This window comes from Protopterus annectens, chromosome 7.part0, assembly GCF_019279795.1.
Source record: "Protopterus annectens isolate FY-2018-M chromosome 7.part0, PAN1.0, whole genome shotgun sequence".
Classification (NCBI taxonomy): Eukaryota; Metazoa; Chordata; order Ceratodontiformes; family Protopteridae; genus Protopterus; species Protopterus annectens.
In genome coordinates, this window is record NC_056739.1 from 893,312,147 (window position 1) to 893,338,842 (window position 26,696).

Sequence of the window (26,696 nt, forward strand, 5' to 3'; positions counted from 1 at the left end):
AGTTTTTCGGTTCTGATTTTGCGTACATTATGCCGCCGGATCCTCCGACTACCCAATCTGCCAAAACGCAAAGATAAAGACCGACACTCGCGGTCCGCGGTTTCGGCCAAAACCATGGTTAAGCAAACCACGAGTGTCTCGGTTTCGGCCGAAACCGAGAAAACTGATCAAAGTACAGCTGAATCTATCTCTACAACTGAGGCCCCTGCTACCACTCTTGAAACGGCCTCAGAAATTTTATCCACTACGGTGGTTGCCACTGACTTATCAGACACCATTCCCTTGGATGTCTCTACCCCAGCACGTGGTGCTGCTAGGCCTCCAGCAGCCATGTCCATTAAGGCCTTCGCCAGGGCTAAAGCAGCAAAGACTACTAAAACAGTGCCTGTTAAACCCCTACAACCAGGCCCTCCTCTAGTTCTCAAATGCTTACTCTGGCAGAAGATTTAATTTCATTAATTAGAGGATCTCAATCTCACCCAGACAGGGCCTCTCAGCCCCAGAGAAGAGACCTAGGGCAGAGCCCCTGAGCCAGTGTCCTCTGATGAGTCTGCCGATGAATCAGACATAACTGATCAGCCAGAGGCTCCTTTCTCCAATTTTGAAGACTCTGATGCTGAAGAATCCATTCCAGCTGCTTCCCCACCAGAAGAATTCTCCTTTGGGGAAACCTTACATGCCATGCGAGAGCAGTTCCAATGGCAGCAACAGGATTTTTCAGACTCCAGAAAAGACTTAGGACCTTTCTGCACCTTCCACAGCACAGGCCCTTAGCTATACCTCCTGTTCTCTCTGTGGTGGATGATGCTTTCAATGATGTCTGCTCCGCACCAGATTCTTTACCTCCAGCCCCTGCCAAACCAGACAGATTTTACAGGGTGCCAGACACTCATCACCACCTTTACAAGGCCCCTCTTGCAGACCCGAAACTATATCCCAGGGTCCCAAGGCAGTAGCCGCGACCATAGCTAAAAACCCTATTCCTTCAGAAAGGGAAGCAAGGTCATTAGACAGATGGGGCTAAATGGTCTACACTTCAGCTACTCTCTCAGCTAGAGCTTTAAATTGTCAGTTTCACATGATACAATACCAAGAGTTTATGCTTGATCAGTTAACTAAAAAGCTAACCACTGATGAATGTCTTGATAAGAAATATGTATTAGAAATGGTAAATAACATACAACAGGTTAGTAACCATTCCTTAAAATGTGGCTATGATGCACTGGAGGCTTCATTTAGATCAGCCATGACTGGCACAGTGATAAGAAGGCATGCATGGCTAAAGGAGCAAGCTGTACCGGATCATGTTAAAGCTAAGTTGCTAGATGCTCCTATGGATAAGACAAGTTTGTTTGGTACACCTGCCCAGCAGGTTATGAAGAAAATGGAAGAAAAGGCAAAATCTGTTCAAACGGTCAAAGATTTCTTGCAGGTTCCACCCCCCAGGTTTTGCAGGAACCGGCCCGCCCAAAATTTGTCCTTTCCTGACTCCACAAGACCTCAAAGGGGCAGGAATAGACGTTCCAGAGGCAGAAACCAATCCAGAGGAGGTGCCTACAGAGGACGACAGTGGCAAGGTAACAACAGAGGCACAGACACAACCTCTGCCACTACATCAACTCAACCACAGTGACTTAACCCTAAATCCGCCTACCAGGGAACAAATAGCAGCTCCCCTAGGCGGAAAATTAACCTTACTTTCAAAGAACTGGCACTATATAACAAAAGACAAGTGGATTTTACAAACCATAGATCAAGGTTACCGGTTCCACTTCCACACTTTACCAGTCAAAAGAGGAATGCCAAATCTACCGCCAAATCAAAAAACAGAGGCTCTACAACAGATAATGCAGTTAGCAAACATGAGAGCTGTGGAAAGAGTGCCAACAGCAGAGCAAGGAAAGGGGTTCTACTCCAGACTATTCCTAGTTCTAAGAAAGGAAAAAAGTTGGAGACCAATTCTCGACCTGTCCGCCTTAAATACATACATCATTGTCCCAAAATTCAAAATGCTGACCCTACAGCAACTTCTTCCCATGCTGGGCAAGGAGTGTTGGCTGGTAACTCTAGATCTCAAGGAGGCATACCTGCACGTCCCCATTCGACCAATCTGCAGAAGATACCTCAGATTTCTTGCAGGATCAGAGCACTATCAATTCTCAGCATTGCCCTTTGGCTTATCTACTGTGCCCAGAGTATTCACAAAATGCCTGGCATCAGTAATCGCCCATTGCAGACTACAGGGAATTCAAATTTACCCATACCTAGACGCCTGCCTGCTACAAGGGGACAACAAAAGCAAGCTGACAACAGATTTACAAAGGGTCATTTACTTGCTGCAAGCACTGGGATACACAGTCAATCTACAAAAGTCAAGGCTGATACCATCCCAAACAAGGACATTCTTGGGCTGAATTGGACACAGTAAAACAGATGGCATTCCTAACAAAGGAAAACAAAAGAACTCCTCTTTACTTCTTGGCACTAACAAAACTGAACAAGTTAACAGCAAGAAAAGTACTGCAGGCCTTGGGCTTCATGGCATCATGCATAATCTTGGTTCCACTTGCCAGACTACATATGAGAAAACTACAGTGGTACCTAAAGAATTTATGGTCTCAACACAGACACAGCCTAGAAACAGAAATCCCACTAATTCCATGCTTAAAACAGGAGTTCCTATGGTGGGCTCAGGCATGCCAGTCAAACCCAGGGCTACCCTTTCGCAGATGTCAAGCAAGCCAGACCATCACAACAGACGCTTCAGACCTAGGATAGGGGGCCCACATGCTGGACAAATGCGTGCAAGGATTGTGGACACAGGATCAACTTCACCTGCACATCAACCTAAAAGAAATGCTGGCAGTAAAACTGGCAATCCAAAAGTTCAGACCATTTCTCAAAGAGGGCCAGTTGATGATAAGGACAGACAACACCACAGTCATGTGGTACATCAACAAACAGGGAGGCACTCATTCATACCCCCTATGCAGAATGACTTTGGAGCTGTGGACCCTGGCACTCAGCTACAACATCCAGTTACAGGCAATATTTGTACCGGGAAAAGAGAATACTCTAGCAGACATATTAAGCAGAACCACATCGGATGCCCACGAATGGAAGCTGCACCGGACATCTTCAAGACCATCTCAAAGAAATGGGGAATGCCTCAGATAGATCTATTTGCATCACCTACCAATCACCAGCTCAAAATTCTGCACAAGGACATTCCACCCACTAGCATGGAAAGTGGATTCGCTCTCCTTCAGCTGGAAAGGCCTAACAGCATATGCATTCCCACCTCTTCCCTTGATACACAAGGTATTACTAAAAATCAAGGAAGAACATCCAAGGATAATCCTGATAGCTCCAAACTGGCCAAGACAACACTGGTACCCACTGCTGAGGAGCATGTCTCGAACAATATGTGGCCAATACCCTGATGCCTTTGATGTTAACTCAGAACAACTACAGCATCATACATCCAAACCTAAAACGTTGCAACTGACTGCATGGAACATCACATAGCAGCAGCTAATCCAGAACTTTCCCAAAGAGTTAGAGACATTATTCTTGAAGCACTGACCTTCAACAAGAAGAAACTATGCTGGAAAATGGAAAAGGTTTGTCATTTGGAGTACTGAAAGAGGAAAAGATGTGTCAAACATAGATATGCCTAACATTCTGGAGTACCTAGCCGAACTTCTTCATTCAGGCCTGTCCTACTCCTCCATCAAGATACATGCATCAGCTATTTCAGCAGAATACAGCTTTGATCCACCTGTTTTTCTCACCCTTTGCTCAGGCAGTTCCTCAGAGGAATCAAGAATGTAAAACCTCCAAGGAAACCACCATTACCAGCTTGGGACTTAAACTTTGTGCTAGAAAAATTGACACTATCACCCTTTGAACCAGCAGCAACAGCAGACCTACAACACCTGACATGGAAAACTGCTTTCCTACTGGCAATTACTTCAGCAAGGAGGGTTTCAGAACTACAGGCCTTAATGGCAGTGCAACCCTTCCTAATCTTCCACCAAGATAGAGTGTCCATGAGGACTAATCCTACATTTATGCCTAAGGTGGTATCCAGAGTGTCTTTAAACCAGGCAATCCACCTTCCTACCTTCTTTCCCAACCCACAAAACAGAGGGAAAGAATACTACATACCTTGGATGTACATAGACAGCTACGCTACTATTTGGACAGAACAAAAAGTAGCAGAAAGACTGACCAACTTTTTGTAGCCTATGCAACAGGAAGGGAAGGAAAAGCTATTTCCAAACAGACAATCTCCAAATGGATAGGAAATTGCATACGATTCTGTTATGCCTTCCATGGAAAACCAATTCCACAGAACATAAGACCTCATTCTACAAGGGCAACAGCCACTACCACAGCCTTCTTATGAGGAGTGGCAACCAAAGACATTATTGAGGCGGCTACTTGGACCTCCGTGCATACATTTGCCAAGCATTATAATTTGCTTCTATATTCCAGATCCCGAGCAGGGTTTGCCACTGCTGTACTGCAAGGGATCCTAAACACACCATAATCTAGTTTTATCCTCCTCCCTTGTTGGCTATGGTATTCTACCCAGTTGTTATGACTGCAGATGCATCCATGAAGGACATAGTACAGTTTTGTACCTACCATAAATGTAGATGTCCGAACTGGATAGCATCTGCAGTCAGGATTACCCTCCTCCTTCCCCTCTGTGGTACTCCAAGGGTGTTTACCCTCCTAATAGCTAGCTGGTGGGGGAGTCTTTATGGTGTATTTGTTTGTATATATGTGCATACATGCTTATTTTTGTGTTTACCTCTATCTTTTGGAAACATTGGCATCTATCTAAATTTTAGCCTTCAAGAGGGCTACTGGCATCTGGGGCAAGAAACACTGAGGAAAATGGCGTCGGCTGATGCCTTTATACCCGAAGACCAACAGAGATGACGTCGGGTGAAGTGCGACATCAGCCGAAGCCGGACCCGGACTTTGGAATCCGGCCAACTGAAGGGCTGCCTGACGACAGGACAACCCAGTTGTTATGACTGCAGATGCTATCCAGTTCGGACATCTACATTTATGGTAGGTACAAAACTGTACTTTCTTTACAATGTCACTGTTGTCCCATATTTTCTCCACTTTTTGATGACTGTCTTCACTGTGTTCCGTGGTATATCCAATGCTGTGGAAATTTTTTTGTACCCTTCTCCTGACTGATACCTTTCAACAATGGGATCCCTTTGATGCTTTGTAAGCTTTCTGCGAACCATGGCTTTTGCTGTAGCAGGCAACTAAGTAAATGTCACGAAAATCCTACTAGGACAGCTGAACTTTTATTTGGGGTTAATCTGAGTCTCTTTAATTGATGGCAGGTGTGTACCCAAGAAGACTGAATCCTGTAATTAAATCAAAAGGTGCTTCAACAGACAAAAGTATTAGGTATCCTCCTCTGATGTGGATGATTCCACTCCTACAGCTTTCCCCTCCTCCTGAGGATTTTTCAGAGACTCTTGCATTCCATGAGGGAGCACTTTAAAATGGGAAGGCAGGATTACTCTGATTCCAGGTTTTAGGGTGTGCACACTTATGCAACCAAATTATTGTACGTTTTTTTTTTTTATATTGTTTCCCCTAACATATTTGTTTGTTTTTCAATTGAGTTGTACAGGTTATAGGTCACATTAAAGTTTTGAAATGATTTATTGTGGTCTCATTTTTATATCACAAAACCCTGGCATTTTAACAGGGGTGTATACACTTTTTTTTCTTTTGAGGAGCAGAAACCAAGGGAAAGTGAGAGAATATTACAGTATGGAAATGTATCACATCTTTCCATAAGTTAGTTTGTGAGTTATAGAAGAAGTAGTAATTGCTAATCTCCTTTGTTGTAAGGAAGAAAGGGCTGGCAGTTGCTCTGTAAATGGATTACTAACTGCATTGTTTTATGCCATCAGGTTCTGTACCACTCACTGGAGAATATTGCTGTCAGAGGCTGCTGTAGCAGATGTTTAGGTACTGCCTGTGTCTGCTTCATAACTATCTCAGAGTCCGTTATGAGCTCCTCCAAGCATTATTGCTTGGTTTGTGACTCAAGGAGTCTGGCCTTCTCTGGTACTTTGGTGCTTCAGGTCTAGATTAGTGATCTTTCACCTTTTGGCAATCCTCTGGCTCTTGTCCTTGTTTTCTGGGAAGTTTTAACACTGTTTGAGATTCTCCCCATTACAGTCTCACCAGGGACACATTTAACATGTATGTACTTCCCCATATGCATTGAGTTAGGCAGTGTTCTCCCTGACAAATGCTAGTTATGCTTCTGGTATTGCTGTGGGACTGGAAGGCCCCTAGCTCCTGTTGGAGTATTCTTTAAATCGAGCAACAATGTATTTATACATCTTTGTATAGTACTTTTTTTTTTTTGGTTTACATGTTTTTTCAGTGTTTTGGGGTGACCTGACATGGGCTAGTCATGCATTCCTTGTGCAGTCCATAATGCCTTTAATTGCACAGGAGCTTCAGAGTAAAAGTAGTTGAATTGAAAATAGAAACAATGGATGTTATGTGGTCCTATCTCGCCTACATTCTTTACTCACTGGTTCGGAGCCGAGAATCGGCTCTGACTCGGCCAACTTATTTTCTAGCACGAAGTCTCTAATTGGCTGGGCTAAGCCGGTATCCCTAGATGCACCTCGCCCTAGCCCCAGATCTCATTTGCAGCTCGTAGAGTTAGGACGTGGTCTCACTTGGCTGTGGCTAAGTACCCTTTCTATACTTTTCATAAGTACTTAGCAGTCTGTTTCTAGTAAAAAGCTATTTTAATAGCTAGTTTTCATTGTGAGTGTACTGTGTGAGCGAGTTTTGTATTTTTTTGTGGTATCCCTCTTTTGGCGGGCTAGGCCAGTTTAAATTAGAGCACCTAGTCTTCTCCAGTGTGTTTTTTCTGTAAAATTGTGTTTTGTTGGTCAGTAGTTAGATTCCTTGCTGCACCAAAGAAACGTTTAAATTAGAGTTTCTTTAGTTGTTCTTGGTTTGGTTTTCCCGCCTTCCTCTCGTGTCTGTCGTTGCCGGTTGAGTGGGTGCTGTGTACTATTATGTCTAAAGAGCAGAAAGAGCATAAACACTCTGGGTTTAAGAAATGCTCTAAATGTGGCTACAAGATGTCCATCACAGATGGGCATTCTATCTGTGTTTATTGTCTTGGTGCTATTCACTTGCAAGAGTCCTACAGTTTATGCCACGCTTTTAGCCCGAGGGTACTGCAGGAAAGAAAAACTTGATTTTGAAGGGCCTGGTTAAACCTTTTTTTGATGAGTCCTTAGACTCTTCTTCTAGTACTAAGTCTAAGACGTCGAAGGCCAAGAAAAGATCTCCGGCTCCATCTGTCTCTTTGGAGCCCCTGGAGAAAGTGTCGAAAGTGGATACTGCCTCCTCGGCTCCATTGTCCTCGGGGCCGCAGGAGGTATCCGTTGTACTGGAGTCGACCTTGGCCCCGATATTATTGGAACCTATTCGGAGCCAGTCACCCAGTGTTAGGCCTGAGTCTCTGGGTAGGAGATCCTGATCTTCCTCTATTTCCTCCAAATCCTCTAGGCTGTCTGATTTGGATGTGGCTAGGGTGGTCCAGAGGCTCCTGCAGTCGCCGGTGTTAGCAAAATTGTTCTCTGCTCCAGCCAGTCGGCTACAGAGCCAGTCCCTTTTCTTGTACCGATAAATCCTCCTCTGAGCACCCCTGTGTTGGAGCCGGAGTGCTCCGCGCCGAGTGATGTTCTCATGTCGGATCCGATACCCCTTGCGAGTTTATCGGAGCCGACGTTGGCTCCAACCATGTTGGTTCCATCCTCTGGTTTCGGTACTCGGGTTTCCTCAGTCGGACCCGAGGGGGCTACCTCAGGACTCTTGTCAGTTCCGAGTCTCCCTCTCGGTGCTTCGGCTCGGGGAACCCTGACTCCAGTTGTGGTCTCTGTGACGGGTTGGTCCTCGGATTCGGGGGGACCTGCCTTCGAGGCCATGAGGAGCGCACTGGCCAGATCTTCAGTTACATCACCCGGATCGGTCACTCCTTCCCCCTACACCCCAGCTAGAGCCTCTGACACACCCCTGTCCGTGGATGGCGGAGCCCGAAGGTCTGAGGATACCCCCATGAGCGGTCCCCAACTTTCCGAGGGCCCCTCAGGGTCGATGCCTGAGGAGCCCCCTAGAAATAAGTTGTGCAAGAGGAAGCACATAGACTCCCAGGACGAGTCCCTCACTTCTGATACCGACCTCGAGGAGTCTGAGGGGTCCCCTAAGTCATCCTCCGATGATGTCTTTTTCTCCGACATCCTGGAGATTTTGAGGCAGAGAGGCGACTGGCCTTCCAAGACCCCCTCTGAGGAGGAGTCTGTATTCCTCAAGGCCTTCGGAGCTCAACCCTCCGCCTCCTGGGTGTCTCCACCCTTCAATGAATTCCTGGATTTGATTTGTCAAAGGGTGTGGGAGACCCCTGATTCCTTGGAACCAGAGCCCAGACATCCAAATAAGTTTCTTTCTGCTCCCCTGGGGAAAGAGTTCCTGACCAAAGGGGTTTCCGTAGATGCCTTGGTGGTGGCGGCAACCACTCAGCAGGAAGTTGTAGAGGCTGCTTCTTCCGTCCATCCTCCTAACAAGGAGTCCAGGAGTATGGACCGGTATGGGAAGCGTACCCTGTCTTCAGCGACTTTTACATTGCGGTCGCTGAATTATCTTTGTCATTTTACTCGGCTCCAGAGAGATCTCCTTAAGGAGCTAGGAGACACTCTGACGGGTAACATGCCTGAGGCAGTAGCGCAGACAGTTGTCTACCCTTGGTTCCATTGTCAACTCGTCCATGAGGCTCATATCCTATGCAGCCGAAGGGGCAAGTAAGGCAGCTAGCTCAGGTGTAGCTCTCAGAAGGCAAGCCTGGATGAGCCTGTGTCATTTCGCGGAGGCCTTTAAGTCTTCCTTCACTGACTCCCCCTTTGATGGGTCCTCACTCTTTGGGACCAAAGTGAAAGGCGCCCTCACCGGATGCGAACAGGTGGGGAAGACCCTATCTGCCATAGGGGCCCGTTTCTCTCTTCCTTCTAGGCCTTACCCCAAGGCTCAGAGAGGAGGGAAAATGTGGTTCAAGAAGTCACAGAGGTCTTTCCCTGCTGCTCAAGGTGAGTCCCCCTCCAGAGGCAGAGGAGAGGAAAATTATTCTGGAAGATGCCATCCTAGAGGCAGAGGAGGCCCCCACAACTCAGGAGACCGCGATTCCTTTCGCAGGTCTTCCTTTCAGCGTTCCTGAGGCGTTGCCCGACTGTGCTGTTCCGGAGCCAGTCGGGGGCCGAATTTCATTGCATCCGGAAGCTTGGGAAAGCATCACCCAGGATCGTTGGGTGCTTCGAATAGTTACCGGAGGTTACACCATCCCCTTTTTATCAACACCCCCTCCAGTCAAAAGAATCCTGGACGTTCCACCCAGTCAACGGGATCAAGCAGCACTAGAAGTTTCAAAGCTGCTAGAAAAAGGAGTCATCCAACCAGTCCCCTCAGACCATATCGGATCAGGAACTTACTCAAGACTCTTTTTGGTGCTGAAAAGAACAGGGGACCTGAGGCCCATTCTGGATCTCAGCCGATTGAATCACTACGTTCTAAAGTCCAAGTTCCGAATGGTCACTCTTCAGTCCATTTTTCCCTTGCTGGAAAAAGGAGTATGGATGTGCTCCATCGATCTCAAGGATGCCTACTACCACATCAAGATGGACAAGGCATCCAGGACCCATTTACGCTTCCGGCTGGGAGCCAGTCACTTCCAGTTTCGTGCCCTGCCCTTTGGTCTTACCACAGCCCCCTGGGTGTTTACCAAGTGTCTGGCAGTGGTGACGGCTCACCTGAGACGTCGGGGATTCCAGGTGTTTCCATATCTGGATGACTGGCTTCTCACCGCCCCCACCAGGCATCTCCTTATTCAAGCCAGGGAGGCTACCATTACACTTTGTCACCAACTAGGAATTGCCTTGAACTGGGAAAAGTCTGCCTTGCTGCCCTCACAGCGTGTTGTTTTTATAGGCGCCGAGCTAGACTCTATTCAAATGCGGGCTTTTCTGCCACAAGAGAGAATAAGAGTGCTGCAGTCTCAGATTCACGCATTGTTGCCCCTCAAGAGAGTTTAGGCCAGGTTAGTTCTCCAGCTCCTGGGATCCATGGCTGCCACCATCATGCTGGTGCCTCTAGCCAGGTTACACATGCGGATCCTACAGTGGTTCCTTTCGGCCCAATGGTCCTTTCAGAAACTTCCTCTTTCCCACTTGATACTTGTCACAGAATGGTGCAAACAGGACCTCCGCTGGTGGCTATGCTCCACCAATCTGGACAAAGGGAGGAGCTTGATTCCTATGTCTCCAGTGGCCACGGTGACCACGGATGCTTACCAGATGGGGTGGGGGAGCATTATCTTGGCAGGACGGTCCAAGGCACGTGGCAAGATCACGAGGTACACCTGCACATCAGTGTTCTAGAGGAGAGCGGTGTTACTAGCATTGCGGGCACTCCAAAGCTCTCTTCCTTGGGGAACGATTGCAATTCACTCGGACAACATGTCCGTGATGTGGTACCTGAACAAGCAGGGGGGAACCAAGTCTTATCCCATCTGCAGAGAGGCCATGCGAGTGTGGCATTGGGCAGTGTCTTCCCAACGGTTTGTAGTGGCAACGCACATTTCGGGAAAGACCAATGTGATAGCGGACAGGCTGAGCAGAGCTATTCTGATGCCTTACGAGTGGTCCCTGAACGACCGAGTGGCAGTTCAAATTTTCAACAGGTGTGGTCAGCCTTGCTGCGATCTCTTCGCCAGCCCTCTCAGTGCCAAATGCAGCAAGTACTTCACACTGATCCCCCCACAGGGGGAGTCACCCAGGGACGCTCTAGTCCACGATTGACCCCTGGTGTGATCTATGCTTTCCCTCCGTTTCCTCTGTTACCAAGAGTGATTCAGAAAGCCATATCCTTGGGAAGCAGGATGATTCTAATTGCTCCACACTGGCCTCGACAAGTATGGTTCCCCTTTCTTCAGCAGTACGCAGTGGACGGCCCTTGGACTCTGGACCCAGTGCCAGATCTACTGATTCATATGTCAGGACAGCTCCACCCCTCCCTAAGAACCCTCAGGTTGACAGCCTGGCTACTTCACTTCCATCACTAGTTAGACGACATTCCTTTTCACCTGAGGTGGTACACATCTTGTCTTCGTCTCATAAGTCTTCCACCAGAAGGATTTATTCCAGCAAGTGGAAGATTCTCCATTTGGGCTCAGGCCCAAGGTTTGGACCCCTTCACAGCCCCAATTCTGTTGGTCTTAGACTTTTTAGCCATGCTTTTCCAACAGGGCTCTGCGCCTGCTACCATTAAGGTGCAGCTGGCTGCAATTTCCAACTTTTATACAACTTACGAGCCTTCTCTTATGGGCCATAAACTTTGTAAGGCCTTCTTGAAAGGCGCCTGGTTACTTCGCCCTCCGGTTTCAGAACCTGTCATGCCATGGGATCTAAACTTTGTGTTACAAGCCATCACTTCACTGCCCTTTGAACCGGCTGCCACCTGTGAACTAAAATTTCTATCTTGGAAGATGGCTTTCCTGATAGCCATTACATCGGCCAGAAGAGTATCAGAGATTCAAGCCTTGTCCATTAAGCCTCAGTTTCCCTGAGACCTAACCCGTCCTTCCTTCCGAAGGTGTCATCCACCGTTAATCTGCATCAGTCTGTCGAGTTACCAGTGTTCTTTCTGAACTTTTCCAATAAAGCAGAGTTTAGGTTTCACCAGTTGGGTGTGCACAGACAACTAAGATTCTACTTACACAGGACTAAGCATATTAGGAAGTCTGATCAACTGTTTGTGTCCTTCTCAGAAAACAGAACAGGTTGTCCTATTTCCAAGAGCACAATTTCTAAATGGATCAAAGATTGTATTTCCTTTATCTATTCATCAGCAGGCAGAAATTTACCTTTTCCTGTTGAAGCTCATTCTACCAGGGCAGTGTCTACATCAATAGCATGCCATGCTAGGCTTTCCTTGGATGATATTTGTGCTGCGGCCACTTGGGCTTCTCTGCGCACCTTTATTACTCATTACATGTTGGACGTGGCTTCTAGGGGCCGGGCTTCCTTTGGTTCCACGGTTCTCAGGAGTATTTTCCTATGAGCCGCCCAGGATAGAGGTGCTGGGGACGCTGTCCCGTGAGTAAAGAATGTAGGTGAGATAGGACCACATAACATCAGGTAGTTATGTACTCACCATAACGATCGATGTATGTGGTCTATCTCGCCTCACATTCTTACGTACCCTCCCACCTGCCCCCTTCCTATAGGATTTGGAGGAAAATTGGTTCTGAGAGCCCTTCAATGTCAGTTGTTTTTTCTTTCCTTTCAGGCTGGAGCTCCCTCCAGTGGCAATTGTCTGTGTGGGGTGTGATTGGGATGGCTGCAAACTAGATCTGGGGCTAGGGCAAGGTGCATCTTGGGATACCGGGTTAGCCAGCCAATTAGAGACTTCGTGCTAGAAAATAAGTTGGCCGAGTTGGAGCTGATTCTCTGCTCCGAACCCATGAGTAAAGAATGTGAGGTGAGATGGGCCACATACATCGATCGTTATGGTGAGTACATAACTACCTGATATCTCCACGCAGGTCCAGCTCAGGAAGGCACGTGGATAGATGAGGTAATACGGTGAGTACTTAAATACACCATAAAACAGATTTTCTTTTCAGTTTGTAACTTCATTTGACATTATTGTGAAACTCCATTGCTGCTGAGTCACTCAGTACCATGTTTGATTTGCAGATTGGCTTCGTAAACAGCTTGAAGTTTTCAACCTCTGGAAATTTTTTGGTGGCTGGAGTGGGACAGGAACACAGGTTATTTCATTTGTTTATGTATTTATTCATTCAGTGATCAGTATTTTATTAATTTGTTCACCACATAAGTGGCTTTATCCCCTCCCTCCCAGTTGTTTTGCAGTACAAAATTAAATCAAAACAAATTAAAATTGAAAATTTGTTTTAGAGAATACAGTATAAAATTAAGTGTCACTATACCATATGACCTGAGGCATAAAAATTATGAGGTTAAATGTATATTAGTACTGTACATAAAGCAGCATAACATTATTCATTTTAGCTTGGTGTAGATTGAGTTGAGATTTCTTCACATTTGCCATGGTTTTGCCTTTATAACAGAAAGAACTCTCAACATCCCCTGTACCCTGACATGGATTACTGACATTTAGTAGTTTCATTTTATTAGCAGGTTAAAAATGGTAAAATTAGTAAGTTTATTTTTTTCTGGAATTTTGATTAAGTATAAAGTAGACTGTTTTCTGCCATTTTTGTTCTCACAGTCAAAGCCTCGCATGTAGCAATAAGTTATGGATTTATCAGATTTTGGTATAAAACTGCTTCTGATCAAAGTGAAAAAATAACTGTACCTTTTTCTAGTGTAGACATTGCTTACTAAAGTTAATTTTAGGAAGATTGCTGAGCTTAAAGTATAAAATAATATATGGCTGTAGTGTGTTGTAAGTGCTTATGATTTTTCTTGCGGTTTTTCAGGCCATAACTTATAGTACATAGTAATTCGTTTGGAAAGGACGCTTAGCTTGAAATAATGAAATACATTGTGGTGTCAGTGGAGGTTTTGTGTTCCAGGTTGGGTGCCTTAAAGGTGCTCAGTTGAACAGGCAGGTCTGTAAATGTTGGATTAGTTAGTGTATTTCTCCATCTGTTTGTAGTGTGGCATCCATGTGATGAAGTAATAGCAGCATTTTTCCAAACTCTGTGTTCATTGGAAGATGTCAGTATTGTTATGTTTTGTCATTGTCCTGAGTACACCAGCCACAGAGTTGCTTAAGTCTGGTAGGTGTGTTTTGGAAAGCAAGGTGATCAGTTTATTTGTGATTTTGACTAAATGGGTTTCAGAGAACTTATGATAGAGCCCTTTTACTGAGAAGGACTTATTGAAGACATGCATCTGTTAAAGGATCGGAGTAACCATTTGTTTTTTGAGTTGTTTCAAAACAGACAAGAAAAATACTGATGTTTTAGAAAAAAATTGGAATTTTTCCAATCATATTCACACAACTAAAATGTCTTTGTTAATGGGCGTGGCTTTCACATTGATTTAATTTAGAATTTGTAAGCATGTTAGCTGACAGGTAGATGCCTACATGTTAGAACAAAATATGAACCTTTACGTTTTTGTTAGTCAGTTATCCTGCAGAGGTGAAGGGCTTAGAGTTCATGAAGTCATTGTGACAGTGACAAGTCTGTAGGGTTGACGTAGAGGCCGAAACAGTAGCACTTGTGAAATGCAGTGCTGACAAAAGCAGCAAGCTCCTGTGGTGGCCTGCTTTATGGCATTCACAGGAGCACTTGGAAGATTTAACCCTTTAATGTATCAAACAATGGAACTTTTCAGTGCTCCTGCACACACAGTATGCATGTTGCAAAGAGAGGGGGTGTGTGCTGCTAGCACAGATGTTTGAATCTTTACGATCCATGTATTCCACCCATAGCAGAGGACAACACAAAGTACCATTTTATGTTAGCTTCTGACACCAGCAGGTGAACCAAAAACTGATCCTGAAGTTCCTTCCAAGTAGTTTTAAAGATTGCAGAAGATTAAGGCTGTCCACACAATTACAATCAAAACTCCATAGAGAATGGATGCAGGCTTCAAAAGCTTCTGCTAACTTCTGGAGAAATTTGTTCCAACAGCTGGGATGGGAAGTGACTTAAGTACAATGAGGTATGCTTTTAATTTCCTAAAATCCTGGTTAGAGTTGTCTAATGGGAGACTAGTTCTTAGTTGTAAGGATAAGATGAGAGTTTTTTTTTTTCTTGTGATGCAATTAATTTTAGCCGTGGCACTTTCACTCTTTTAAAGGTAGGTACTCGGCTAGCTTCCCTTTTGGGCCATTTTAAGCCTAGGCAGTTTCCCTCAAGGGTGAGAATCAAAACCTGTTCTTTGTGTCTGTGAGGTAAACACCTTAACCCATGTGCCAACCTCCAACCCCAAAGGACCGTACTCTTTTCGGTAGGTGCTGTGGGATCTTTTACTTACACCTGAGGTACTACCATCTCAAGCGCAGATGGGGCCTTGGTTTAACATCTCATCCTAAGGATGACATACTCGAGTGCAACACCCCCCCCCCTTATGCTGCACTGTATTGTCAACAATCCATCTACTTGGTGTGCTAATAGAACCCACGGCCTTCGGCCCCCAAATGTGAATGTGCTACCTCGTGCGCCACTGACCCTCCTAAGGACCATGTGTTTGACAAACAGTTTTATTATATTACTGAGGTTATGCATTTTAGGATTGCAAACGTCAACCTTACACATACGTCCCTTTCACATGCTTTAGTCAACATCACACTGTATATTAACTGAGCATGAGGCCTGTACTATATCCCTACAATCTCTGAACTGGGTTAGTGCAAGATTTGTTCTGTTTTCACTGTCCAGAGGTACATTCTTTTCTGTCTTCATAATCTGCTGTTAAAGTCTGAAGGAGGGGACATCTCTGTCCTTGAGATGGACATAAACAGTGCTTCTTTCTTTCTGTCCTTCCAACTCTGTGTGTCTTTTTGTCCTTCCAACTCTGTGTGTCTTTTTGCCCTTCCAAGTCTTCTTTGGATGCTGCCTTTAATTAAGGGGTGGACTCATAAAAATCTCTGCTCTTGAGTGGTTGGTTGTCCTTTGCCTGTTTCTCCAGCCATGTGTTTTAAGAGCCCCAGGTTATCACTTTCCTGATGTCTGCATTATTTCTTTCACCATCTTGGCATTTTTGTTTTGTTGACAGCCACTGTGCTGCAGAGGGATGCATGTTCTTTGCAGCTGCAAACCACAGTGTCATGCTTAACAATAGGCAGTTTTTGCCCCATGCACAATTTGGATTTTGAGCCCGATATTCATCATGACAAAGTATGTAAAGCAGTGACATTTACTAAGTGTGTGACTTTCAATCAGCCAGGACCTACAGCATGGAACACTACCATAAATGAAGGTGATTCAATCCCACCAACTATAAATATGGGCAGGAGAAGCTTTTGGCTACCTGTCTTTGAAAATGTCCAGCATGGAGACTGCCATATGGTTGTCTTGAAGTACAACAGCTTGATGTAAAAAGTGTTCTAGAACTTTCTGGAAGTTAACATTCCACCAGTTAACATTCGTTGAATGGTAGATCTCCTGTCCCTCAGCCTTGTGTGTAGATCCTCCACTTTACATCCCATAAAGAGCTATATAATACTTTCAGATTTTTTTTACTCAGTACAACTGGTTCCTTCTTGCCCTTTATCCTCTTCTGTATTCCATTTTTTCTTCAGTTTAGCCTGCATCTCAGTAGCCTGCCCCATTTCTGCACTAACCACCAGACAACTGTCTGATTTGCCCACTTCAATACTTCTTTTGTCTTTCTATTTCTTATTAGATAGTTCTTTATTAAGAATTTAATATTAAAAGCAGACCAAATACTGTGCAATCTACTGCATTCTATAAGTAAATTATTTCCATGTTGAATGTGTTGACATACTGAATGTTTGAAATTTGTTTTAAAGTATGTGAATTTCCATTATATTTTCTTATTTTTTAAATTTTGTATTTTGTTTTTTAAACTTGTATGTTAATAGACCTTTGTTTCCTCCATTTATTGAAATTTGTTATAGCTGTTTTCCTAACTTTTAACATAATATTGTTTGAATTTTAAGTGCTTTGCGATAAAACTCTATTAAAAACTGAGTTGAATTAATGCATACCTGTAATTAACTCTTAAGCTTTCCTTTCCTGTTTGTCCTTTGTCCCCAGTTCTAATGCCAATTCTACTCTGGCCCTGTCTTTCATTTACTCCATTCTGTAATCTCACCTTTTTCTCTTCTTTTTCACTCCCTTCTTTTTCATTATTTACCCATTCCATGCAGATTAACTCTGCATCCCATTTTGTGGATTCTTTTCTACCCACATTCTTCTTAACAGTATCTGTCAACCACCCTTCTCATTCTGTCCTTAGCCAGTCCCTTGTTTTCCAAACACATTTTCTCCTCTTTTCTTGTGGTCATGTCAGTTAAGAAAACTCCTCCTCTTCCTGTATCTCCTTCAGCTCTTCCATAAGGACAAATATATAATCTGTCTTCTGCATTTGCCTTAATTTCTTGAAAACATTTTGTTTTTCTGCCCATTTCTTAAACCCTTGAAACATCCATTAAACCTGTCACCTTTACTCCATTTTTCACTTCTTTCTCCATGTGTTCTTTCACCTGCCTGTATAACCTACTTACTCTACTTGTTTTCATAATCTCCAGTGCCCCCCCACTGGCCACTATAAAAATTGCACACCTTTGCCCACCCTTCAGCTGCAGCTTTATCCTTTCTCAATTTTTTCCCTAAACCCTTGTCTGTGTGATGTCCATTTCATTATGCATCACAAATGGGTCTTCGGATCCGTCCTTGGATCCAGCTCAGCCATTTCTTCCAGAGATACGATCCAAGCCTCAAGCTCTTCCTCCTTCTCCGATAATGCCTCACTCCTCTTCAAACCCTCAGATATCATTTTCTTTCTTCCACCACATACACAATTTCAAGCTTCAGTTCAGCTAAGTGAAATTTTCCTTTTATTTCTGTAGTCCTATAAGCTCTATTTCTCTCCCAGTTAGATGTCCTTCAAGAATGCAACTGCAGTCATAACATGAGGGTTGTCCTGCCTCAGGCAGCCCTCGGTCGGCCGGATTCCAAAGTCTGGGTCCGACGTCGGCTGATGTCGCATTTCTCTCCGACGTCAGAGTGGCTGGAGTACGTAAGCATCAGCCGACGCCATTTTCTTCAGTCTTTCTTGCCGCACGGTGCCTGAAGCAGTTCGCAAGTGCAGGTCGGTCAGCTCCTGTATTCTACGATACCGAAGTCATCAAAAAAGCTAAGTACCCCGTTGGGGACCTTTTCTTGCCTCAGCCGATGTCAGAAATTACTGAAAAAGTTAACAATTGTCTTTTTTGTGGTAATCAAATACCTCATAAGGATTTCCACTCTTACTGCCTCCCTTGCCTGGGCCCAGACCACGACGTCTCGGCCTGTGTAGCCTGTGCTCGCTTCAACAAGCGCACTCTTAGGCGCCGGGCGGAGTTCGCTGAAGATTTTTTCGGCGATAAATTTGCTTACACCATGCCGTCGGATCTTCCGACATCGCAAACTCCCAAAAAGCGAAAAGACCGGGACCGACATCCTAGGCCCGCGTCTACCACCGACTCCACGCCAAAACCTAGCGCGAGTGCTCTGGTTCCCTCTGAGACTGTCTCTCCACCGCTCCAAACCGAAGACACCGCATTACCAACGACTCCGATTCCAGACATTACTCCGACGCCAGTTATAGATTTTCCTCCGGATACCGAAACCGAGGAAATGCCCGAGACCATTGCTGTAGACAAGGTCACTCCTGCACGTGGAGCTGCCAGGCCTCCTATGGCCATGTCTATTAAGGCCTACACTAGGGCTAAGGCAGCCAGCAAAACAAAGCATATTACTTCCAAATCCTTACCTCAGCCGACTCCGGAGACACAAATTATGTCCATGGCTGCTAATTTAATTTCCATGATTAGAGGTTCACAGGCCCATCCTGAGAGAGCATCCCAGCCTCCTCCTGATAAAAGGCCCCGGGTTGAACCCTCTGACCCTACTCCTTCAGATAAAGACTCTGAGGGCTCTGTCCACTCTGATAGCCAGGAAGAGCTCTTCCAGACCTATGAGGACTCTGATGCAGAAGATTCCATACCTTCGGCCTCCCCTCCTGAGGATATTTCTTTTGGGGAAGTTCTGCACACCATGAGGGAACATTTCAAGTGGCAGGGTCAGGAATATTCTGATTCTAGGAAGCGCCTTAGGACTTTCCTTAAGAAGCCTCAGCACAGGCCCTTAGCTATTCCTCCTGTACTTGATGTTCTGGATGATTTGTATTCTGACTCTAGTGCTACCCCTGATTCTCTTCCTCCTGCTCCAGCCAAGCCAGACAGGTATTACAGGGTCCCAGAAACTCATTCCCATTTATTCAGGGCCCATACTGCTGATTTGGAAACTATTTCACAGGGGCCTAAAGGAGTTTCAGCCTCCACCTCAAAAATCCTTTGCCCTCCAACAGGGAAGCAAGGTCATTAGAGAGATGGGGTAAAAGGTTTACACATCCACTACCTTATCTATGAGAGCTTTAAATTGCCTTTTTCATATGTTCCAATATCAGGATTATCTCTTAGAAGATTTACAAAAAACTTTAGCTTCTCCTGATCCTTTAGACAGGAAGACTTTGCAGGAAGCTGTACATAACACTCAGCAAGTAAGCAACCACTTCCTGCAGTGTGGATATTATGCACTGGAAGCTTCATGTAGGGCAGCTATGACAGGGGCAGTGATACGTAGACATGCTTGGTTAAAAGATCAACCTCTACCAGATCATCTAAAAGTAAAACTTCTGGATGCACCTTTGGAAAAGAACAAGCTTTTTGGTGCAAATGCTAAGGATGTGTTAAAGACCATCGAAGAAAAAGCAAAATCAGTTCAGACTGTGAAAGATTTCCTCCAGGTTCAACCCCCCAGATTCAGTAGGAATTGGCCTTCAAAAAACTGGTCCTTTCCTAATCCAGAAAAGTTTCAAAGGGGTAAGAACAGACGTGGCCGAGGAAGAGGCCAATACAGAGGCCCTTACAGGGGACGATAATGGCAGCCAGGAAACCAAAGAAGTGACGCAGGGGTTTCACCTGCCCAACAACCACAAACTCAATGGCTTTCCTCTACTACCGCCTACCAGGGAACAACTAGAAGCTCCCTTGGGGAAATTATCTCTGTTTGCAGAAAACTGGCACAGACTGACAAAGGACAAATGGATTTTGGACATTATAGACCGAGGGTACAGGTTTCATTTTCATACCTTACCAAGAAAACAAGGCATGCCAAACCTACCACAACATCAAAGGGCAGAGGCTATCAAGCAAATCACTCTGCTGACTCGAATGAAAGCAATAGAAAGAGTTCCACAACAAGAACAAGAACAGGGGTTTTACTCAAGACTGTTCCTTGTTCCAAGAAAAGAATCTCAATGGAGACCAATACTGGACTTGTCCGCATTAAACACCTTTCTCATAGTACCAAAGTTCAAAATGCTGACTCTACAGCAACTCCTTCCCATGCTGGGCAAGGATTCGTGGCTGATTACTCTGGACCTCAAGGAGGCATACCTGCATGTCCCTATCAGACAGACACAGCTGCAGAAGATACCTCAGATTTCTTGCAGGGCCAGAGCATTATCAATTCTCAGCATTGCCATTTGGCTTATCTACTGCGCCCAGAGTATTTACAAAATGCCTGGCTTCAGTAATTGCTCATTGCAGGCTCCAGGGTATACAAATTTACCCGTACCTGGACGACTGCCTCATACAAGCGGACGACAAATTGATGTTGACAAAAAAACCTGGATTATGTCATACGATTACTTCAAGCTCTGGGATACACAGTCAACTTTCAAAAGTCAAGACTGCAGCCATCCCAGCAAATAATCTTCTTAGGAGCCAAACTAGACACAGCCTCTCAGATGGCTTACCTGACAGAAGACAAGCAAGAGAAGTTAACTCATTACTTCAAAGGTTTAGCAAAACTCACCCAGATGACTACAAGGAGATTCCTACAGGCCCTGGGTTACATGGCATCCTGCATTCTACTGGTTCCATTAGCAAAACTACACATGAGAAAGCTTCAATGGTACCTAAAAAGCATTTGGTCTCAACACAGCAACAACTTGGAGACAATCGTTCCACTCATTCCATGCCTACAAAAGGAATTCCTATGGTGGGCCTCGGTGAGCCAAGAAAACACAGGTATGTCATTCAAAAAACCACAGATAACACGGATGGGGGGCGCACATGAAAGGCAGGTGTATACAAGGACAATGGTCCCCAAAGGAAACACATCTGCATATAAACCAAAAGGAAATGCTGGCAGTAATGCATGCCATTGAGGCTTTTCAACACCAACTCCAGCAAGGCCATTTAATGATACGGACAGACAACACCACTGTGATGTGGTACATAAACAAGCAGGGGGGCACCCACTCTTACCCCCTTTGCAGACTGACAATGCAGCTTTGGGAGAAATCACTGAGTCTAAACATCCAGTTACAATCCCAGTTTGTTCCAGGAAAAGACAATGTGTTGGCGGACAGCCTAAGCAGGAATTTCACAGATCCACACGAGTGGAGGTTACATCCGAAGGTTTTAAGACAACTCACTTCGACATGGGGCAAGCCAGAAGTGGACCTATTTGCCTCTCACCTCAACCATCTTCTACCAAAATTTTGCACAAGGACATACCATCCAAAGGCTTGGAAAATAGATGCCCTTTCATTCAACTGGAACTCCCTAGCGATCTATGCATTCCCACCTCTGCCACTAATGACCTCAGTATTATTAAAGATCAAAGCAGAGAAGCCCAAGGGAATCATAATAGCTCCGGATTGGCCAAGGCAACACTGGTACCCACTACTACGGAGCATATGTCACACCAGGAGGTGGGCCCTCCCCCAGTGGCCTCTACTTTTGACTCAACACAATTTCGAAACACTGCAGCCAAACCTTCAGACACTGCAGCTAACAGCCTGGGAGATCCCTTAAATAACTTCAGCTTATCTCTCTCCAAGGAAGTTCAGCGGATACTAACAGAGGCTCGAAGACCATCCACCAGAAAGGTTTACTTAGCAAAGTGGAAAAGATTCAGCAATTGGAATACCAGCAAGGGACATGATGCATCATTACTGAACATCCCTCTTATCTTGGAATATTTGGCAGATATGTTACAGAGCGGCCTCTCATATTCTTCAATAAAGATACATGCATCTGCTATTTCGCTAGATACAACACTGATCCTCCTGTTTTCTCTCACCCCTTACTAAGACAATTCCTCAGGGGAATCAAGAACATTAAGCCACCAAGAAAGGCCCCAGTGCCAGCCTGGGACCTCAATTTTGTCTTAGAAAACTGACTCTACCTCCTTTTGAGCCAGCAGCTTCAGTAGACTTGCAATTTCTCTCATGGAAGACAGCTTTCCTGTTGGCAATTACCTCAGCAAGAAGGGTTTCGGAGCTACAGGCCCTAATGGCAATACCACCCTTTATTATTTTCCACAGAGACAGGGTTTCATTAAGGACCAACCCTACTTTTATGCCAAAGATGGTATCTAGGGTTTTTCTAAATCAAGCCATTCATCTGCCTGCTTTCTTCCCCAATCCTGAGAATAAGGGGGAAAGACTTTTGCATACCTTGGACATTCATAGACAACTTCGATACTACCTGGACAGAACCAAGGCCAGTAGGAAGTCTGAACAGCTTTTTGCAGTTTACACCCCTGCAGTCCAAGGAAAAGCAATTTCAAAACAGACTATTTCTAAATGGATTGGACATTGCATCAGATTCTGTTATTCCTTTCATGGAAAGACTGTTCCAGCCTATGTCAGACCACATTCCACCAGAGCTACAGCCACCTCTACAGCCTTTTTTAAGAGGGGTGCCTACCAAGGACATTCTAGAAGCTGCTACATGGAGCTCCGTGCATACATTCTCCAAACACTACAATCTCCCTCTATATTCCAGATCCAGAGCAGGCTTTGCTTCGGCAGTCCTGCAGGGTTTGATTGCCACACCATCTCTTTCCTAGAGCAAACCTCCTCCCCCAGCTAAGCTATGGTATTCTACCCACATGTTATGACTGCAGTTGCATTCTTGAAGGACATAGTACAGTTTTGTACCTACCATAAATGTAGATGTCCGATAGACATGCAACTGCAGTCGGTTTTCCCTCCCTCCATACCCCTCTATGCCTAGGGTCCACTCCTATCCCTCTTACTCTTAGCTGGGGATATCTGTTATGGTGTATTTGGTTTATTGCTCATGTATTTGTTTGGAATTCTGTTTTTGTCTTACAATTTGATTACAGCCTTCCTTGGAGGGCATCTGGCATCTGGGGCAAGAAACACTGAAGAAAATGGCGTCGGCTGATGCTTATGTACTCCAGCCGCTCTGACGTCGGAGAGAAATGCGACATCAGCCGACGTCGGACCCAGACTTTGGAATCCGGCCAACCGAGGGCTGCCTGAGGCAGGACAACCCACATGTTATGACTGCAGTTGCATGTCTATCGGACATCTACATTTATGGTAGGTACAAAACTGTACTTTTTGTAGCATTTCTTTATCTGTAGTGTTAAGCTCCACTCCTTTCTAAGGTATCTTTTGCCTATCCGTTAGTTTTTTGCTGTCGTTAGGAGTCTTTCCCACCTTCTGCCTCTTCTTTTTCTTTTCCCTATCTCATTTCCTTTCACTTAAAAAAAAAAAAAAGACTTTCCCTGTATCTTTTAGTTTAATAGCTTAGAGTTGTGCTTGTGGGTACAATATTAAGCATGTCTGACAAGCCGGCAGGTTCTGACAAACCCTCTGGTTTAAAGAAGTGTGCCTCTTGTGGGCATAAGATTCTGCAGTCAGATGCCCACAAGAGAGAGGTGTGTGTATTGCTTGGATCTGAGGCACTTGGAGATGCCATCTACTTAGCCTTCAGTCCTAGGGCCCTTGCTGACTAACAAAATAAACTTGTATTGAAAGGTCTTCTCCCAGCTTTTGGAGCCCAGACCCCTGTCTCGAAGAAACATGCCCCCTCAATTTCTCAGGGAACAATGGCTTCTGCTCCCAAGAAGCACAGGAGGCTATCAGGTCCATCTTCCTTGGGTCCCTCCTGCTGTCACTTCTCTCTGGATCCGAGAGGCCTCACAGATCCAGTATAGCCAGAGTTGACCAAGCTGACCTCTCTGCCGGACCCTCAGACTTTGGATCTGAGCAGTCAGTTGAAGCCAATGGAGACTATTCAGATTCACAACTCCTCATGTCTGGAACAGAATCCATCAGGTCAGACATGTCTGGATCAGAGGTCCAAATCCAAATCTCCCTCACCTGTCCCGAACGTCTGGCCCAGGCTGTTGCTGGTCAGGTCGACCCATTTCTTGGTCTCCTCTAGATCCTCTCAGCTGTCCCATTCCGATATGGATCAGATCCAGCTGATGATCTTATCTTCTCCGACCTTTACTGGACACAGGAAAATTCCAACCCAGATTCCATAGCCCCCCTCCTCCGATCCAACCTTCGGCTTCGGAACTGCAGGACCAGATACTCCCGAGTGGGCTGTCGTCGGAGCATGGAATATCCATTTCTTCAACTCTGACTGTATCCGTGACTGGCTCAGCCCCAATACCATTGGAATGGAGTGGGTACCCAGGTCTGAGATGTCAGCTCCATTTCCTCGGGGCTGGTTTCGGCTCAGATTTTTTTGGAGGGTTCCCTTCCCCTGGGGACCTCAGCCTTCAACAGCACGGGTCCAGTGCCTTCTGGAGGTGTCGGATCCGGGATGACCTCATCCTTTTCTCTCTTGGCAGCTTTGGCTCCTGGGGTGGGAGGGCAGGATCTTTCAGCATCATCGGACTTCCAGGTGGCAGAGAGGGCATTCACTACACCTCAAGACATAGTCACTCTTCTGCCACGCCCTGCCCATTCCCCTGTGGATCACGTCTTTGCTCCCATCCATCTGATCCATGGTCAGACCCTCCTGGAGAGCCTCCAGCTACCCCTCAGCAAGGGGTCCCCCTGTGTTCCGAGTCATCTCCCGAGTACATCATGGAGGAAGTTCCTTGGAAGCGCCGGTGCAAGAGGAAGCACCTAGACTCCCCTTTGGAGTTTTTGACGTAGGACACTGATTTTGACGAAGAAGGGGGGTTCCCCTGATCTCCACCTGATGGTATGTCCTTCAGGGATATCTTAGAAATTCTGAAGCAGAAGGACGGATGGTCTTCCCAGCCCCCCTTCCTCCGAGGAGTCAGTGTTCCTGGAGGCATTCGGGATGGGCCTGTCTACATCCTGAGTGACCCCCCCCCCCCCAGGAAGATGAGCTCATTGACCTTCTGGCCTGCCAGGCTTGGAAGGAGCCGGACACCATGGAGCCAGTTCCCGATTGAGCGGACAAATATTTTAGTCTCCTCTCTGACCACCTTTTTTGGAGTAAAGGTGTCCCAGTTGATGGCACTGTGGTGTTGGCAGCCACCAAGGAGCTCACGGAGCAGAGTTCCACTGTTCATCCCCCGAACAAGGAGTGTTGGGCTTTGGACAGGCATGGGAAGTACGTGTATGCGTCAGGCACATTTACGCCAAGAGCATTGAATGGCTTGGCACAGTTCACGTACCTTCATAGAGATCTGATTAATGAAATTTCTACCTCTCTGATGCAGTCAGTTTCAGAGAAAGACTTTAAAAAGGAATGTGAGAGTGTTCAATCTCGCCGTTTGTTCTTACACATGGGTGTCGGAGCTGATCCTCGGCTCCGAGTCGGCCGCTTAGCAAAGCTCTGCATCTAGGAGAAGCTCGAGACCAACCTACCTCCCACAATTCCCTCTGCCTCTACCTCAGATCTAGTTTGCCGCTTCAACCGATCGCATCGAATTTGAAGAGCTCTGACCAACTTTGGGGAAGATAAGCTAAATTCTTACCTTTTTTCCTTGTAAAATCTTCTGATCTTTTTGGCATCTTATATTTAGTGTGTGTGTGTGGGTCTGGTCATCCTTTGGCTACTCTTTTATATATAATTATATATATATATATATATATATATAAATATATATATATATATATATATATATATATATATATATATATATATATATATATATATATATATATATATATAGAGTTTAGTTTTTAGGGCCTACCCCACCTTCTTACTGGACTAGGATTGATACTTGCAATTTTTATTGCTGTGTCTGTGGACTTGCATCTAACCTTTTTTTGACAGTGTTATTTGATATTGTACAGTGTTTTTTCTTACAGATATGTCTGAAAAAGCTAAGTCGGGATTTAAGAGGTGTCAGTGTGGGCAAAAGATGTCTGTCACCGACAACCATAGCTCCTGTGTCTACTGTCTTGGCCCTCTCCATCTACAAGAAGACTGTTCTATCTGTCATTCTTTTAGTGGAAGGGTCATGACAGATAGACGCAGGAAGCTTATGGATAGAGGTCTCTTGAAGCCTGCCTTTCAAGAGGCGCTTGACAAGTCAGACCAGGCTTCTAAGTCCTCGAAGGAGTCGAAGACATCGGAGCCCATGTCATCAGCTCCGAGTTCTTCGTTTAAGGTTCGTTCAACGGTTCCACAGACTTCGGGGCCGAGTGTTGAACTTCTTACTGTCACCGAGCCTCGAGTCTTGGAACTGGTGACGGAGCTTCCACCTCCTGCTCTATTGAGGTCGGCACCGTCCTCTGTTCCTTCGACCCGATTTTCCAGGCCCCTCTCCGACACCGACGTAGATCGTGTGGTACAGAAATTAATGGAGAACACGGCCCTGTCCAAGCTCATTGCAGTCTCCTCCCAATTGGTGTCGAGACTCGAAGGCCTTCCTTTATCTCCATCTGATCCTCCTCCGAGGCCTACTCAGCTTTCGGAGCCGGGAGATGTTGATCTGATGATAGAGGAGCCCTTGGTGCCGGAACCGTCCCTTCCTCGGTCGGCACCGTTGACCTCTACTCCGTCGGAACCGTTAGCGGACTCACGGAGCCGACGATCTATCCTTGGCTCCGGGACCGAGAGTCGAACCGATGTTT

The 26,696-nt window shown here is 45.6% G+C and overlaps 1 protein-coding gene across 1 annotated transcript in view; it reads left to right on the plus strand.

Annotated features, from left to right (window-relative positions):
• Positions 1–26,696, plus strand: part of RRP9 (ribosomal RNA processing 9, U3 small nucleolar RNA binding protein) — a gene marked incomplete in the record, with an annotated part of 550,676 nt that overhangs the window by 474,201 nt on the left and 49,779 nt on the right. The window contains 1 exon segment of the mRNA XM_044077476.1: positions 12,828–12,901. Within this exon segment, the coding sequence (XP_043933411.1) occupies positions 12,828–12,901 (74 nt within the window).